The 14890-nt window shown below is 24.7% G+C and overlaps 8 protein-coding genes across 8 annotated transcripts; 3 read left to right on the plus strand and 5 right to left on the minus strand.

Moving 5' to 3' along the window:
- Positions 1-639: 639 nt before the first annotated feature.
- ENU1_010090 (hypothetical protein) lies at positions 640-1266 on the minus strand (the record flags this gene model as incomplete). The annotated part of the gene is made up of 1 exon (XM_008856648.1): positions 640-1266. One exon carries the CDS (start codon positions 1264-1266, stop codon positions 640-642), a length of 627 nt encoding a protein of 208 aa, XP_008854870.1.
- Positions 1267-1842: 576 nt separating this feature from the next.
- ENU1_010100 (importin beta-3 family protein) lies at positions 1843-5107 on the plus strand (the record flags this gene model as incomplete). Its single annotated transcript, XM_008856649.1, has 2 exons — positions 1843-4835; positions 4885-5107. 2 exons carry the CDS (start codon positions 1843-1845, stop codon positions 5105-5107), a joined length of 3216 nt encoding a protein of 1071 aa, XP_008854871.1.
- A 62-nt stretch (positions 5108-5169) lies between these two features.
- On the minus strand, positions 5170-7845 carry ENU1_010110 (hypothetical protein; the record flags this gene model as incomplete). The annotated part of the gene is made up of 1 exon (XM_008856650.1): positions 5170-7845. The coding sequence occupies one exon, from the start codon at positions 7843-7845 to the stop codon at positions 5170-5172; it is 2676 nt and encodes an 891-aa protein (XP_008854872.1).
- Positions 7846-8081: 236 nt separating this feature from the next.
- Positions 8082-8705, plus strand: ENU1_010120 (prefoldin subunit 3, putative; the record flags this gene model as incomplete). Its single annotated transcript, XM_008856651.1, has 3 exons — positions 8082-8132; positions 8183-8461; positions 8520-8705. 3 exons carry the CDS (start codon positions 8082-8084, stop codon positions 8703-8705), a joined length of 516 nt encoding a protein of 171 aa, XP_008854873.1.
- Positions 8706-8791: 86 nt separating this feature from the next.
- Positions 8792-11026, minus strand: ENU1_010130 (Rho guanine nucleotide exchange factor, putative; the record flags this gene model as incomplete). Its single annotated transcript, XM_008856652.1, has 1 exon — positions 8792-11026. One exon carries the CDS (start codon positions 11024-11026, stop codon positions 8792-8794), a length of 2235 nt encoding a protein of 744 aa, XP_008854874.1.
- Positions 11027-11117: 91 nt separating this feature from the next.
- Positions 11118-13259, minus strand: ENU1_010140 (hypothetical protein; the record flags this gene model as incomplete). Its single annotated transcript, XM_008856653.1, has 1 exon — positions 11118-13259. One exon carries the CDS (start codon positions 13257-13259, stop codon positions 11118-11120), a length of 2142 nt encoding a protein of 713 aa, XP_008854875.1.
- Positions 13260-13441: 182 nt separating this feature from the next.
- ENU1_010150 (hypothetical protein) lies at positions 13442-13982 on the plus strand (the record flags this gene model as incomplete). Its single annotated transcript, XM_008856654.1, has 2 exons — positions 13442-13716; positions 13769-13982. 2 exons carry the CDS (start codon positions 13442-13444, stop codon positions 13980-13982), a joined length of 489 nt encoding a protein of 162 aa, XP_008854876.1.
- Positions 13983-14028: 46 nt separating this feature from the next.
- ENU1_010160 (hypothetical protein) lies at positions 14029-14697 on the minus strand (the record flags this gene model as incomplete). The annotated part of the gene is made up of 1 exon (XM_008856655.1): positions 14029-14697. The coding sequence occupies one exon, from the start codon at positions 14695-14697 to the stop codon at positions 14029-14031; it is 669 nt and encodes a 222-aa protein (XP_008854877.1).
- Between the last annotated feature and the right edge of the window lie 193 nt (positions 14698-14890).

Raw genomic sequence — 14890 nt, forward strand, 5'->3', positions numbered from 1 at the left:
ATCCATCAGTAAGTAATTGCATTTCAACACCTGGGTTAGAGGGAGGATTTACAGACGTAGACATTAATTAATTAGATTGAAACAATTTTGAATTATTTATAGTTAGCATAAAAGAAAACTATCTGAAATTCACTCGAAATTCACTCGACTACAACTCGAATTTTATAGAAGATTTTTTAATTAGAAGATGTTTTAGGTAAAGTCACTCTTAAAAAAGTTATATTTAGGATTTAGTGATACAAAAATTGGAGTATCAATGATAATATATACAATTGGTAACTTCTTTTATCTTTTTTTTTGTTAGTAAAGAGAAGTATAGAATAAGAAATAAAAGGTTTTATTATCAATTCCAGGAAAAGTTCAGAAAATAAAAAAGAAATAAAAAAATGAATTTGGTAGGAACAGGTAAGAGAGAAAAATGAAATGCCTGATAACTTTTCAATTTAACTTTAATAAAAACAACCCGTTGTTTTAATTCGAATTATTTTTTCTAACAAAAAACGTTAAATAGTTTTTGTTTTTTTTTTCTAGGTAGTTTTTAAGAAGGAAATTTATAAATTGTTTTTTTAATTTTTAATTATTAAAAATGTTTATTTGTTTAAAGTCATTTAAAAATTAAGAGAAAACATGAAATTCCTTTTAATTAATTGAAATGCCAAAAACAGATAATAATGAAGGGTCATTGCGTTGTAAAGTAATTTGGATATCACTTGAAAACAACCCACAAAGATAGTCATTTACTTTATTTCCTTTGGAAATGAAATTATCAAGATTGAGAATTTCAATTCCATTATAAAATACTCTTTGAATACGTTCTAATCTAAATGTTTTTTGACTATGACGTGCCATTTTAGAATCAAAGAAAAATCCAAATTCCAATAAGATATCTATCAATAAATTTTGCATAAATACCTTTTTATTTTTTTCAAATCTTCTTTGAGCTGTTTGTATTTTTTTTACATCTTCACAGTGTTTTTCAAATAAAGGATGACAAACCATATTAGTAAAATCAATAATTTCTACATTTTCATCTTTTAAATGTAATGTTTTTACTCTTGGAAACACTTGTGTTAATTTAGCATTCTTTCTTGGCTTTTTTAATGTTATTCCAAAACATTGATTTGCTAATGCAATTAAAACTCCTTGTTGTATGGCATAAAAATCTTTATAATGTTTTACACCAAATAGAAATGGTTTACTAAGTGTCATTTTAGAAGAGGATACTTTTTTTTTAGATGATTTATGGTGTGAAACTATTCCTTCCATTATGTTTTATGAATCTTATTTCTAGTTCATAAGTTCTATTTGAGTTTAGAACTTTTCAGTGGAAGTTGTTTAAATTCAATTTTTCAAATTAGAAAATTGAATCTGTTAGATTCAACATTTATTCAAACTATAAAAAAACATTTTAAAAAATTCGAATTTATTTATATTACTGTTTCAGTTTTCTGTGTTTGTTGAGTATTGAATTTTTTATATAATTCATATAATTTTTTTTTAATTCTAGTTGGTATTTCAAGAGTTATCATTAATTTTCTTGTTTTATTTTATCATTAACTAAAATAATCAAAACTGTTTCTTCTAATTCTTTTCTTTGTTGAATTACTTTTTTTTTGGTTTATCTCAAATCACTCAACGCAAGAGTTTTGAAGGTTTGTTATTCAAGTCTGATTCTTCATTGACAAAATATGAAACAGTATTATTGTTATAAAAAACGAAAATGGAAAAATCTAAACAATTTGTTTGATAATGAAAAACAAAAAGAAATAATAAACCAATTTAATAATAAAATTAATTATCATAAAAAAATTAAACTATGAAAAAACTATGAAAATTCATACAATGGATCTTGCACAGTTCAGTCTTAAAATATTTCAAGTTCTTCGTAGAGGACCAATAAAAAGAGAACCTAAAGATTTTGAAGAATACCAACATGCATATGGTATGTATGAGTCATTAAAATCAAACCCAGAAAATTTTTGTACAATACATGTGATACAAATGAATAATAATGACCCTGGTATCCGTCAAATGGTTATGTCATTATTTGCTAGTAAAATGTTTGAGTCGAATAACACATTGTATCTGAGGTTATCACCTAGTTATAGAGATTCATTAAATACCAAATTGTTAGATAAAATGGCAAATGAAAATATAAATAATGTTTTACATCAATATGTTAATGTATTTGAAAAAATGTATAATATTTGTATTACTAATTCTATCCCATTTCCTCAATTTTTACCTTCAATATTTCATATGTATATTCAAGGAGATAGAGAACATCGAAATTACACTTTAAATTTATTGGAAAAGATAATTGTTTCAATACCACCAAACGATATGAAAAATGTATTTGATGTTATTGTTAATATAATTAATCAAACAATTAATTCTAATGATGGTGACCTCATGTCTAATGCAATGAGTATTATTAAAGAATTAATACAATATGCCAACGATAATAATATGTTTCTTGATAAAGCAATTCCATTATATCCAGTACTTCATCAAGTAACTCTTACAATTATCAAAGATACTTCCTTTTATAGTTTATGGGTTTATGTATTTGAAATTGAACAACAAGTATTTAATGTTTATATACCTCAATTAGTCCAATTCATTCCAACAACAATAAAACTTGCTTTAGATATTTGTAATGTAGATGAAGATGAATATTATGATACAGATGTCCATAATATTGCAATGGAATTAGTGGTTACTATCTTTGAAATTTATTATAAAGAAATGAAAAATGCTCAAGACCTTCAAAAATATACTTTCGAAACTTTAATGAAATGGCTTTGTGATGTTGATGATATACAAGAATGGTATACTAATGAAGATGAACTTGAAGATAGTCCTTATTATTTTCAGGCAGAAGAAGTTATTGAACGAATTACTCACATGATTGGTGCATCAAATTTTGTTAATTTCCTTATTCAACACAGATCTTTATTAAACTCAAATGACTGGAAACAAAGGCTAGCATTTTTAACTGCATTAAATGCAGCAATCAATTCAAAAAAGAGTTCTATATCAAAAGCAGCTATAGACCTTTGTCGTTTAGTCTTTCCACTTTCAAGAGATAAAAACCCAAGAGTAAGAAATCAAGTTCTCATATTTAGTAATAGAATATTTAAATTATACCCAAATACCCAAGAAAATATTGCTGATGGCGTCTTACAAATTATTGGTACTGGAATTGCTGATGAAATTCCTCGAAACCAATCAAAAGCATGTGACCTTGCAACTTCTCTAATTTCATCGTTAACATTACAACAACTCTCTCCATATTTAAATAACTTTATTAAAGTGATTGCACCTTTAATTGAAAGTGATGATCCTGGAGTTGTTGCTGAAGCATTATGTTCTTTATCTAACATTATTGTAAAAATGAAAGTTGGTGTAGATGATTTTTTTGTACAAATTATTCCAATATTACAACGTGTATTAGAAAAAACTTCTGATTACACTGATTTATTTGAAGTTAAAGGAAGAATTATTGAAATGATATCTATCATTGCAACTAAATTAAACGATAAATATATTGGATCATGTACTCAAATTATTATAAATGAAATTAAAAGAGTAATGAATATTCCTAATCTTGAAATATCTGATCCATTGTTTGGATATATAGAAACATCATTTACTCGTTTAGCTGATTTATTAAAAGACCAATGTGCTCCAATGTTACCAATAATGATACCAATTATTTTAAAACGTGTAAATTTAAATATTGTTTCACAATATGAATATTATGAAACCCAAAAAGTTTATTGTGGTGATGAAGTACTGAATGTTTATATTGAAGAAGCAGAAGAAAAAGTTAATGCTATAATTTCTATTGCTGATTTATCAAATAGTCTTAAAAATATTTTCTTCCCTTATGTTGAACAATGTCTTTCTAGCGTTATTCCTTTAATTGGATTAAAAGCGTATCAAAGAGTTAGGATTGCTGCTGTAAGATGTTCAGTCAGTTTAATTGGTTCATTTATTAGTGGTAAGGAAAAAGAAACAGGAGATGTACAACATGCAATGAATGCATTAACTCATTATTGTTCAGAAATTATTAATGCTATTATTCAAAATTTAACAAATGAAACAGATATTGAAGTTATTAGTGAACAAATACTTGGACTACAACATATTATTGAGGCTAATAGAATTCCTTTAGGAAAACAACAAATAAATTCAATATTTGAAGTATTAAAGAGATTACTTGTCAATTATATTCAACAATCAGAAATAAATGATAATAATCCAAAAGATGAAGATTCTGATGAAGAAAATGATGAAGAAGGTACTTTTTGTTTTAATTATCGTTCATTATTACAAACATTAGCAACATCTATGCTTCAATTTTTCCTTGAAGAATTCCAAAACATTTTATTACCAATACTAAAAGCTTCACTTACAACAAATGGTGTTTCTTTAAAAGTCATTGGGTTTGTTGCTTCAATTTTCTCAACTGTTATTTTATTTGCTAACCAAACTTCATTTATTGAAAATATTATGGGAATTATTATTAAATTGGCATCAACAAAAGATGTTGAAATTCTTAATCAATGTATGGAAAATATTTTACTTCTTGTTCAAGTTCCATGTATTCAACCTTATCTTCAGCAAATATTAGATATTATTAAAATTGGTTTAGGACTAAAAGAAGAAAGTGAAATGTTATACAACACTTCTGTAATGACTCTTGGTAAATGCATTTGTTATAATCTTCAAGCATTTAACAAAGAAATTGTATTGTCATGGTTTTCTTTTCTTCCCATAGACTCATATCCAGATGACATTCTTTCTTTTCTTTTTACTATTTTTGCTCAGTTTGTTTTTTTTTTGATTTATTCCTCATCACCTTATCTCATTATGTAGTTCTCAACTTATTCCATTAACAAATGAAACAATTACAAAAACTCTTTTAATTCTTATTAATTGTTTAGCTTCTAAAGATTCAAATCAAATTCGTTCTGTAACAAAAGACTTAGTTACAGAACAACTTAAATTATGGTTCCAAAATAATAGTGCATTAATTGAACCAATTTGGGAACAAACAAATCAACAACAAAAAGAGTTATTGAATGAACTATTACAATGAACATACTTAATTATTCTTTTTTTTATTAAATTATAGTTTAGTCTAATTTTCATCCTTGTATTTTAATGAAATTGCATAATTGATGGTTGTGAATAATTTTTTTCAACTGTTTCAAGTAAGTCAATTTGGTTTGTTGATGACATTTGTTGTTCATAATTTTCAGTTATTTTCATAATATCAAATGATGTTATTCCTTCTATTATTTCTCCATTAAATAAGTGTAAACGATGCCAGAAAATAATAATATTAATGGTTGATACATGAGGTGGAATACAACAAAATTCACAAGGATAATGAGTGTCTAATATTGTAGGATGAATAGTCATTGGAAGGACTGTTGGAGCTAGTACTTTATCAATTACTAATGGGATTTTACATTTATTATTTAATGAGAAATGAAGAATATCAGGAGATCCTTCTTTTGAAATAAATTCATATCGATGACTAAATGGTTTATGAACATCAAAAATAACTTCTTTGTCAATACTCATTACTTTATTAATACCAGAATAATGTATAATAATAATAACAGAAATTCTTCCTGTTTTACTAAATTGTAGATAAGAGATGTTGTTTGTTTTTTGATTAACTCCAATATTTGGAAATGATATAACTTTCTTTGGTTCATCTGAACATGTATCTGATGTAAGAATAACATCATCATTTTTAGTTGATAACATTACATTTGTTAGTGTATAATGTTCTTCATTTAATATGTCAATAATAATGGGTAATTTTTCACCAACTATAGCAGGAGTAACAGTTTCAATTGATAATTTAATTGAAGGACTTCTTTGAATGACATGAAGATGAGTTAATGGTTTAAAATCAGGAATAATTCTTTGAATTTCAAAAAATTTAAGAATAGAGTCTTTACTATTTTTTAATTCATTTTCAGTTTTTGTTATTAATAAAGGTTTTTTATCGGATAAATAAATATTTATTTGTTGTATATTAACATTTCCAAGTCTTTTAGGAATAAAAGGAATTGAAATCTTTAAATTTCCATTTAATTTTTGAGGTAGTTTAACTGAATGAGAAGGTAAATTAATAGAATAATTATTATCATCGCAAAGTACTTCAATTCTATATAATGGTAATGAAGGTAAACGATTAATAATATCTAAATTAATTGAAGTTGATTCACCAATAATACAACAAGGAGTTGCAAAAGAAACAAAACAAGAAAGTAAAGGGGTTTTAATGATATGTTTATTTAAAGGAATTTCCGTTTGGTTAAGAGTATTTAAAATATCAATAATAAAAGTATTATTATTAGCATTTTCATCTTTTAATTCAAATGGTAAAGTTTGATCAAATTTTTTCCATTGATCGAATAAAGAAAATAATGAATCAATAAAATAATACAAACCATTTTGAGGAAATTTAATTTCATTAAATACTTTAAGAATAGTATCATCATTCCACCATTGAATTCTATTATCTTTTAAAGAAGGTTTATTAAGAAGTAATAATGTAATTTTTTTAGTAATATAAATTAAAATTTTTTTATGTTTTAAAGAGTCATGAATTTTAAATAAAGTATAAAAATGTTGTTTTAAAGCATAACCAAAGAGATATTCTGGATTACATTTTGAAGGTAAATATTTAGAAAATTCAGGAATTAAATTTGAATAAAATAATTTTTTATTTGTATAATAAGCTTGTGACATATAAACAGATGATGAAAATGAATAATATATTGAATCATTTTCATTTATTTTACTTCTTTCATAAATTAATGCTAATAATTGATATTGTTTTGCAATCCAATAATAATGTGTACTTAAAAATTCATCAATTCCAATATATTTTAAACATGTTTTAATAAATCTATTAAAAAATTCTACCATTTCTTTAAATTGATTTAATTTTTCAAATAAATGAAACAATCTAAACATTATCCAACTAATAAACTCTTTTGTTGCAAGAACATTTGAAGATTTATAAAATCTTTGTTCTTCAACTTTTAATAATTCAACAGCAGAATCATAAGCTTTTGAATATAATTTAATTGATATTTTTATATTTTCATTTTTATTTTCCTTAACTTCAGAAATAAAAGCAGCTTTAAAATATGAAATTGCTGCTTTCCAAGGTAATTTTGTAATTTGAGCTTTATTTTTTAAAATAGATTCTATTTCATTATAATGTTGTTTTGATAATTCTTTAATAACATTTGTTAATGATATCATTGAATTCTTTATATCACTTAAATTAAAAAAATATATTCCATCTAATTCTGTTCTTTTTCTAAAAGAATTAAAACTATCAGATGTAACAATTACTTGTGGTGAATGTGTAATAATTACTATAACTAATTTAATTTGTCTTGTTAATAAATCATTTCTAATCATTTCTATTTGTGGTACAACATCATGATCTGGACTAAACAATGTCTCTGATGTCTCAAACATTACAATAACACTTGGTGTATTATGTCTAACTTTATTTAACCATTCAGCACGAACAAATGTTTGATCTGGTTGAAGAAATTCATAAATATCATCTCTTTTTTGTTGTTTTCTTAATGGTAAATATTCTTTCTTTGTAACGTATGGAACAATTTTTCTTTCTCCATTATTACCTTCTTCTTTAAATAAATTCTGTTTTATTCCTTGAGGTAAATATTCACTTCCAATTAATCCAACAATGAGATATGGATCTTGTGAAAGTTCAGGTGGATATTCATTAATCAGACTTTTTTCTTCATCAAGAATAGTAGTAGTAATGTTCATAAATGAAATTTATTTGTAATAAGTTTTTAAAATTTAAACTATTATTTTATTTTATTTCATTTTTTTGTTTTTAAATTCTTCAATTTTAAGAAAAATAAATAAAACCAATAAACAATTATAATTTCTATTATAAATTATGTTATAAAGCATATTATAAATTATTTAATTAAAAAAACTAAAACAAAATTAAAGAAAAAGAAAAATAAATTAAAGGTGGACTAAAAATTCAAAAACAGATGGCAAAAGTCGTTGAAATTGCTCCAAGTAGTATCTGTTGTCCAGTTATTGTTTGTTTTAAAAATTTTAATAAATCAAAATACAAAAATCAATAAAATAGCCTGATGTTAAAAAATATGTTCAAGAAAAAGGTGGAATGGAACAAGCAATACGATCAATTGAAGATACTTACAAAAATCTAAAATTTTTCCTTGATGTTGTTTCACAAAGAAAAACAACTTTAATAGAGAAAGTTGATGAAACACAATCAACTTTAAAATACGTTATTTTACTTGAAGAAAAAACTAATGATCAAGTTAAAACAAAATTCGAAATTTCTAATGGATTATATTTACCAGTTACTATTAATAAACCAAAAACTGTCAATTTATGGATTGGAGTTTGTTTTTTATTTATCAAATTCTATTTAATTAATATTCATTATTTAATGTAATTAGGCAAATGTTATGATGGAATATTCATTTGATGAAGCAAAGAAAATGCTCAATGAAAATATTAAAACAACACAAGATCGTATTGAAAAGTTAGAAATTGATAGAAAACATCTTACTACAGAAATTTCAAAGATGGAAGATTTGATTAAACAAATCGTTGATGCAAGTATTGCTCTTCAAAAGAAATAAAAAGATTTTTTTTAATTGACTTTTTTTATTTCATTTATTTTTTTTTTTATAAAGGAACATAAAGTTTTTCTTTGTATTAAAAATTATCAATTAAGAACACTTCGGTCTAAAAAATCTAACCACGCTCTATCATCTTGAAGATTATAACACTCATCTCGTATAATAGAACTTATTGAACTAAGAACATGTTTGGCTTGTTGTATATCTTCTAATTCTACAACTAATGGTATTGACCTTCCATATTTTTTTAAAGTAATTGTTTTTTGAGATAAACTAACATCAACATCATTTGCAATTGGTAAAGTATCAATAATAATCCATTTATCTGATCTTCCTTGTTTTTGAACAAGAATAATCATATCATTAAATACATGAAGTTTTGTTTTCTTTTTATTAATTACTGAACATGACCAAATTAAATATCTGTTTTTCACAAATAAATTATCCATATTTAATTCATTTGCAAGATCAGCTAATGCATCTCTCATCTTTGATCTCTCATTAGCTAATGTACAGAAGAAATGATATTCTTTAAGTGCTTTCTTTAAATATGGATAATCTGGATGATTATGTGGTGTTTGTTTAATAACTTCTTTAATTAACATTGGGTATCTCATAATTCTTTGAACTGGTTGAACTAATAATAAGTCTAATGGTTCTATTTTCAAATTTTCTGAAGTAGATGCTAGTTTAACAACTTTTTGAAAGTTAGGATTTTTTTGTTGAGACTTCCAAGTATTTAATGCAATATTATAATCAGTGGTAAATGAAAGATATGGAGTAATATATGTAATTAATAAACTTAATAAATCTCCAATACATGTATCTGCATGAAACGGTAGAATCCTTTTTTTCAATTCATCAACAAAAATTGTAGATGACTGAATACATTGAGGAAGTGTAAGAAATATTTTATTAATAATATTACTACTTACTCCAAGTGCCATTAATGGATGCATAAAATTTTCTTCCATTAATTTCATTTTAGTTAATAAACTTACTTCAGTTTCATATAATTCATAAATAGCTGCTTTTCTTATTTTAATTTTATTAAAGTTATATTTCTTTCTTATGAGGTGTGAACGAGAAAATGATTGAATTTTTAGTAGAGATTTTTCTTGTTCTTCATTTAATTCATATACCTTATTTTGATATTCATCACTTAAATCAAACTTTTTTGTTTTTCTCATTGATTTACTAAATTTTTGGTTTTCTAAATTACTAATACTCATACGACATAATTTTAATGCTTTCTTTTGTTTCTTTTGTTCATCTTCTTCAGAATCTTTCATTTGATCTTCATAACTATATAGAGGTGGTGTTACACTTAATGATTTTAATGAGGTTTCTCTATTACTATTTTTCGTTCGTTTAATTTCATGTTCAACCCTAGGAGTGGATGGTGCACTATCCGATACCATAAAAGAGTTTGAAAAGTTTCTTACTTTCTCTTTTGATGTTTTAATAATTTTTTCAATCCTATCTAATTTCTCTGTTTGTTTTGATAAATCAGTTTTCTCATTACACTTTTCAGGTGATTTTTCAAAACTAGAAGTTCGTGGAGTTGTTGTTTCAGTAAATGATTCATGTAAGCGTGTTTTAACTTCTTTAGATGATTTCTGTGAAACTATTTTATCATTATCAGCTTTATCAGATGGGGATGACTTTACATTATGAGGTGATTGAGAATGAGATTCATCTATATCTTTTACCTTTGATGAACTGATAATTGTTGAATTTGAATGTTTTGAACGAGCTGAATTACGTGGTGGTAATTCTAACCATTCAGAAAATGAATAAATAACATCGTCTAATGGAGATACTTCAACTGAACTACGAAATACTTCAGCATCTTGTTTTGAATTAAACAACATCATAGAATTCAATGTCTCTCGAGTTATGCATTGAACAATTCCAGAGGCAAGGATTTTTTTATTTTTTGTTTCATCTTCATGAGTATTATTAACAGCAAAATGTTTTATTCCATATTCTAATGCATTTTCAATAGAAACTCCAAATTTGATTAATGAACAAGAAACAAAAACTGCCTTCATTAGTCCTTCTTTTTTGATACAAACACTCCTTCCTAAGAGGTATTCCATATATACATGAAATGGTTTTATTAGTAAGGAGTCTAACGTAATTGGAATTTTCTTTTCAGAGTCATTTTTCCCAAGATAAATTCCAATCATTCCTTCATATATAACTCCACGATGAAGTTCGAATCTCCACCTCCCATTTACCTCAAGAATAACACCTTTTCTTTCAAAAGTAGATTTTACAAGTTTATCTTGACGTTCTTTTGGAGTTAAACTTTTCATATAAATATTAAGTTTTTGAAAGAATAACAGAAATATCAGTAATTTTTTTTTATGAAAAATAAAAACCATAAAGAAAAAATATTGACCTTACTTAGATATTTGGAATTGTTCCTTTTTGAACTCGTCTACTCAAGAATAATAAAAATTCATCTCTTGTTGGTTCAAAACCATATTTTTTTATAAATCTCCTTTTCATCTTTTCATCATATTCTTTTATTTCATCAATACTCATTTCGTTCCAATTTTCTTCTATTTGTGGATGTTTTTCTATAAGATCAATTGGTAAGTCAGTTTTTTCAACTTTCCATTTTTCATGTGCAAAACTATTTAATGTAATAACTTCTTCTACTGAAACTTTCTTAAATATTGGGTTTAATAAAGATAATGCAAAATCTATTTGTTCTTGATCTGCTTTACCATCAACAAATACAAATGGGAGATAATATTCTTTAGTTTTTACTTCATCACGGACTTTATTTTTATTAATAAAAATAGCTTTTTGATATAATGCTTTCATGAAACAATTTGCTGTATCTGAATTGATAAATTTCATTCTGTGAAGAGTTTGGACAATAACAAAATGAACATAATGCTTTCTAACTTTTTCATTAATTGGATATTCTAACATTTCTAATACATCAAAAATTACTGGCATATGATTTAAATGCAAAATAAATGGATTATTTGCTGGTGGTATCTTTGATAAACATGAATGTGCAATAAACCAAAGAGAAACATCTGCTCTTAATGGTATACAAATTTGTGATACATTTCCACTCATACTAGCATTTGATTGACTATTTTGTAACATTTGAATAATTACTTTTTTTAATGTTAATAAAATATTTTCATATTCTGAAATATTTTTAATAATTTCATAAATTGCAATAAGATATGAACTTGGTGCTCCAAGTAATTTTCCATCAGTAAACATACGAGCAATTGTACTTTTTGTAATTTCTAAACATTGTTTTTGAGTTGATAATATAATAGCTCCAATGACTGGTTTTCCTGTTAATGTAGATTCTAATAATTGGGTTTCTTTCACTGACTTTAAGCTAACAAATCCCCCTAATGAGCTAATAACACTTTGTTTAATTGCTGGATAATTAATAAGATTAAATGGACAACTAATAATTTCATTTATTACATTCTTTGCAATTCCATTTAATAATTTAGAACCAGTAACTAATAATACAGGTACATCTTCTTCTCCATTTAACGGACATTCAATTAATTCTTTCATAATAATTTTTGAAGTTTCTTCAATTCCCTCATCAGTGACTGTATCAAGATTTGCATTCTTTACTTGTTTAGCCCTTTTATCTCTATTAGAACGAATTCCTTGTTTATTAAATCTATTAACTTTATTAACTCCACAAAGTTCAATCAGTTTATCAATCCTTTCTTCAATTGTTAATTCTTGAGAAGATGAATTAACTGAGTCATAATATTTTTTAACGATATTATCTATTTCTCTAGTTGCTGTAATAAAATCAGCTTCATTAATACATTGAATTAAGATTTTTTCAGAATTTCCTTTATTCATTTGACCATATTCATAAACTAATCGAGACTTTTCTTTCATAAGAATATTTTTAATACTTTCATTATTATACATAGTACGTGTTTTATCTAAATTTGCATGTCCAAATAAATAAGGTTTGGTAATATAATTATATATTCTGTCAAAATTCTCTAAAAATTCTTTAACTGTCATCTTTTCTATTCCTAAAAATGTGCTTCGTTCATCTTCTTCAGTTTCAATTATTAGTTTAGTACCTTCACTTGTTACTGAATATACTTTACTTCCACTTTGAATAATAAATGGTGCTACAACATCACTATTTCCATTTTCTCCAATTATGTAAACGTTTGAACTATGAATTTTACCATGTTGTTGCATTTCAAGTTTAGCTTGTTCTACAGATGTTCCTTGTCCATCAGTTACAATAACTAAATCATCTTTAAAAGAATTATTATGAATATAACGAGAAATATTAGTCATACAATATCCTCCACAATCTCCTCTTTTTCTTTGAATCATTCCATTTAATTGAATTCTATCTATTTCAATGTAATTATCACTATAAGCTATTATTTTAACATTATCAACTCCATACTTTGCAACTAAATCTTGGTATAAATTATTAACTGAATTCCAGTAAAATTCGTTATTAGTAACTGATGCAGAATCTGTAAAAGCAAATAAAACTGTGTTAGAAATTGACATTTTATAATTATAAGTTCTTGATTTTAAGTTTAAATGGTAAATTTTCAAAGAATGAAAAAGGTATTAATTCTTAAATTATTTTAATGTTTAGAAAAATATCTTTTTCTTTTTTATATAAAAAGTAACAATCTAAAATTATTAAAAAAATAAAAATAAAAAAAAATAAAAACTAAAAATATTCTATGGAAAAAGCTCAACAACACATTAAACGTATTTCTCTCTTTATTAATGATATTGTTAACTCATTTATTACTAAAGAATCTTTTGATAATTATTTTAATTTTATTCAAGATGATTCTATTAGATATGATATTTTTTTAAGACATAAATATCAACTTAAACACATGTTATACATTAAGTTTTTAGAAAATCCAGAATTACTGGATAAAATTGAAAAAGCAATTTATTATAGAAAAGTCCAAAACAAAATTCAACAAAAATTATCTGTTCTTGCAGCGTTTGTTATTATTGTTATTTGTGTATATTCTTATTTCTTATCATTTATATAGTGAAGTTAATAAACCACTTCCATCTGATAGAGTACATCAAATGTGTGAAGATTCATTGCTTGTACCTGAAAAGAAAATGGAAGAAGAAGGAAGTAACAAAAATGATGATGAAATTTATACGTTACTTTCAGATATTTTACAATCATCCGAAAGTGTTAATTCATCAATTATATCAATATATAAACCAGAAGATCCCGATGATATTTTATATTGATTGTTTTCTTATCTAATAAAATATATTTCAAAGAATAATAAATAAATTAATTGATAAATGAAAATGGTTGATAAGATAAATAAGGAGTATGTTCTTTAATTTGATGACAAGTAGAGGAATAATAACGTATTTCACCTCGTTGAGGTATAGTACTACAACTTGCAAAAAATGTTTTTGTTCCATTGGTTATTGTAAACAATTGAATACCTTTAAAATTAAGTTCATTGTTGTCTTCTGGCAATATTCCTATAAATCCATTACCTCTATCACTAAATTGAATCAAAAACCCATTCTCTTTTAAAACAAAAGTGAATGGAACTGAATTTCCAACAAAAACATTACTTTTTCCAAGAATAACTCTCATAGTTTTAGCTTCAATTACTTTAACTTCATAATAACCAAATGGAATAGTAAATATGAATGAAAATATAGGATTTCTTATCTTTTCAGTGTATGTTGATTTTTTATTTCCTCTTAGATGAATTAATAACATGATATCATTAAGATCACACTTTCCTTTAACAATTATTGAATTGTTATTAACGTCAACTTGTAAAAAATTATCAGAAATGGATTGTTCTAATGACTCATTGATCATTTTCTTTTCAACTTCGAGTTTATCTAAATCAGATATATCTTGTTGAAACATAGAGATTCGTGAATTATAGTTTTGAAGGAACCGAGGATAATTGACATTATAACTGTCTAAAGTCATTCTGATTTTTTGAGATAAACACTTAAAGTGTAAAAAGAATACATAAAAGAAAGTGATAAAAAATAACTTTTCAAAAGATAACAAATTACTCAACCATTAAAGTAACAAAAATTATAACCAAAAGTTCAGAATGTTTATCATTAAAACTATCACAACATACTTAATTAAGCGTGTGGTTTTTGTTTCTTGTTAG

This window comes from Entamoeba nuttalli, assembly GCF_000257125.1.
Source record: "Entamoeba nuttalli P19 unplaced genomic scaffold asmbl_2124, whole genome shotgun sequence".
Lineage (NCBI taxonomy): Eukaryota > Evosea > Mastigamoebida > Endamoebidae > Entamoeba > Entamoeba nuttalli.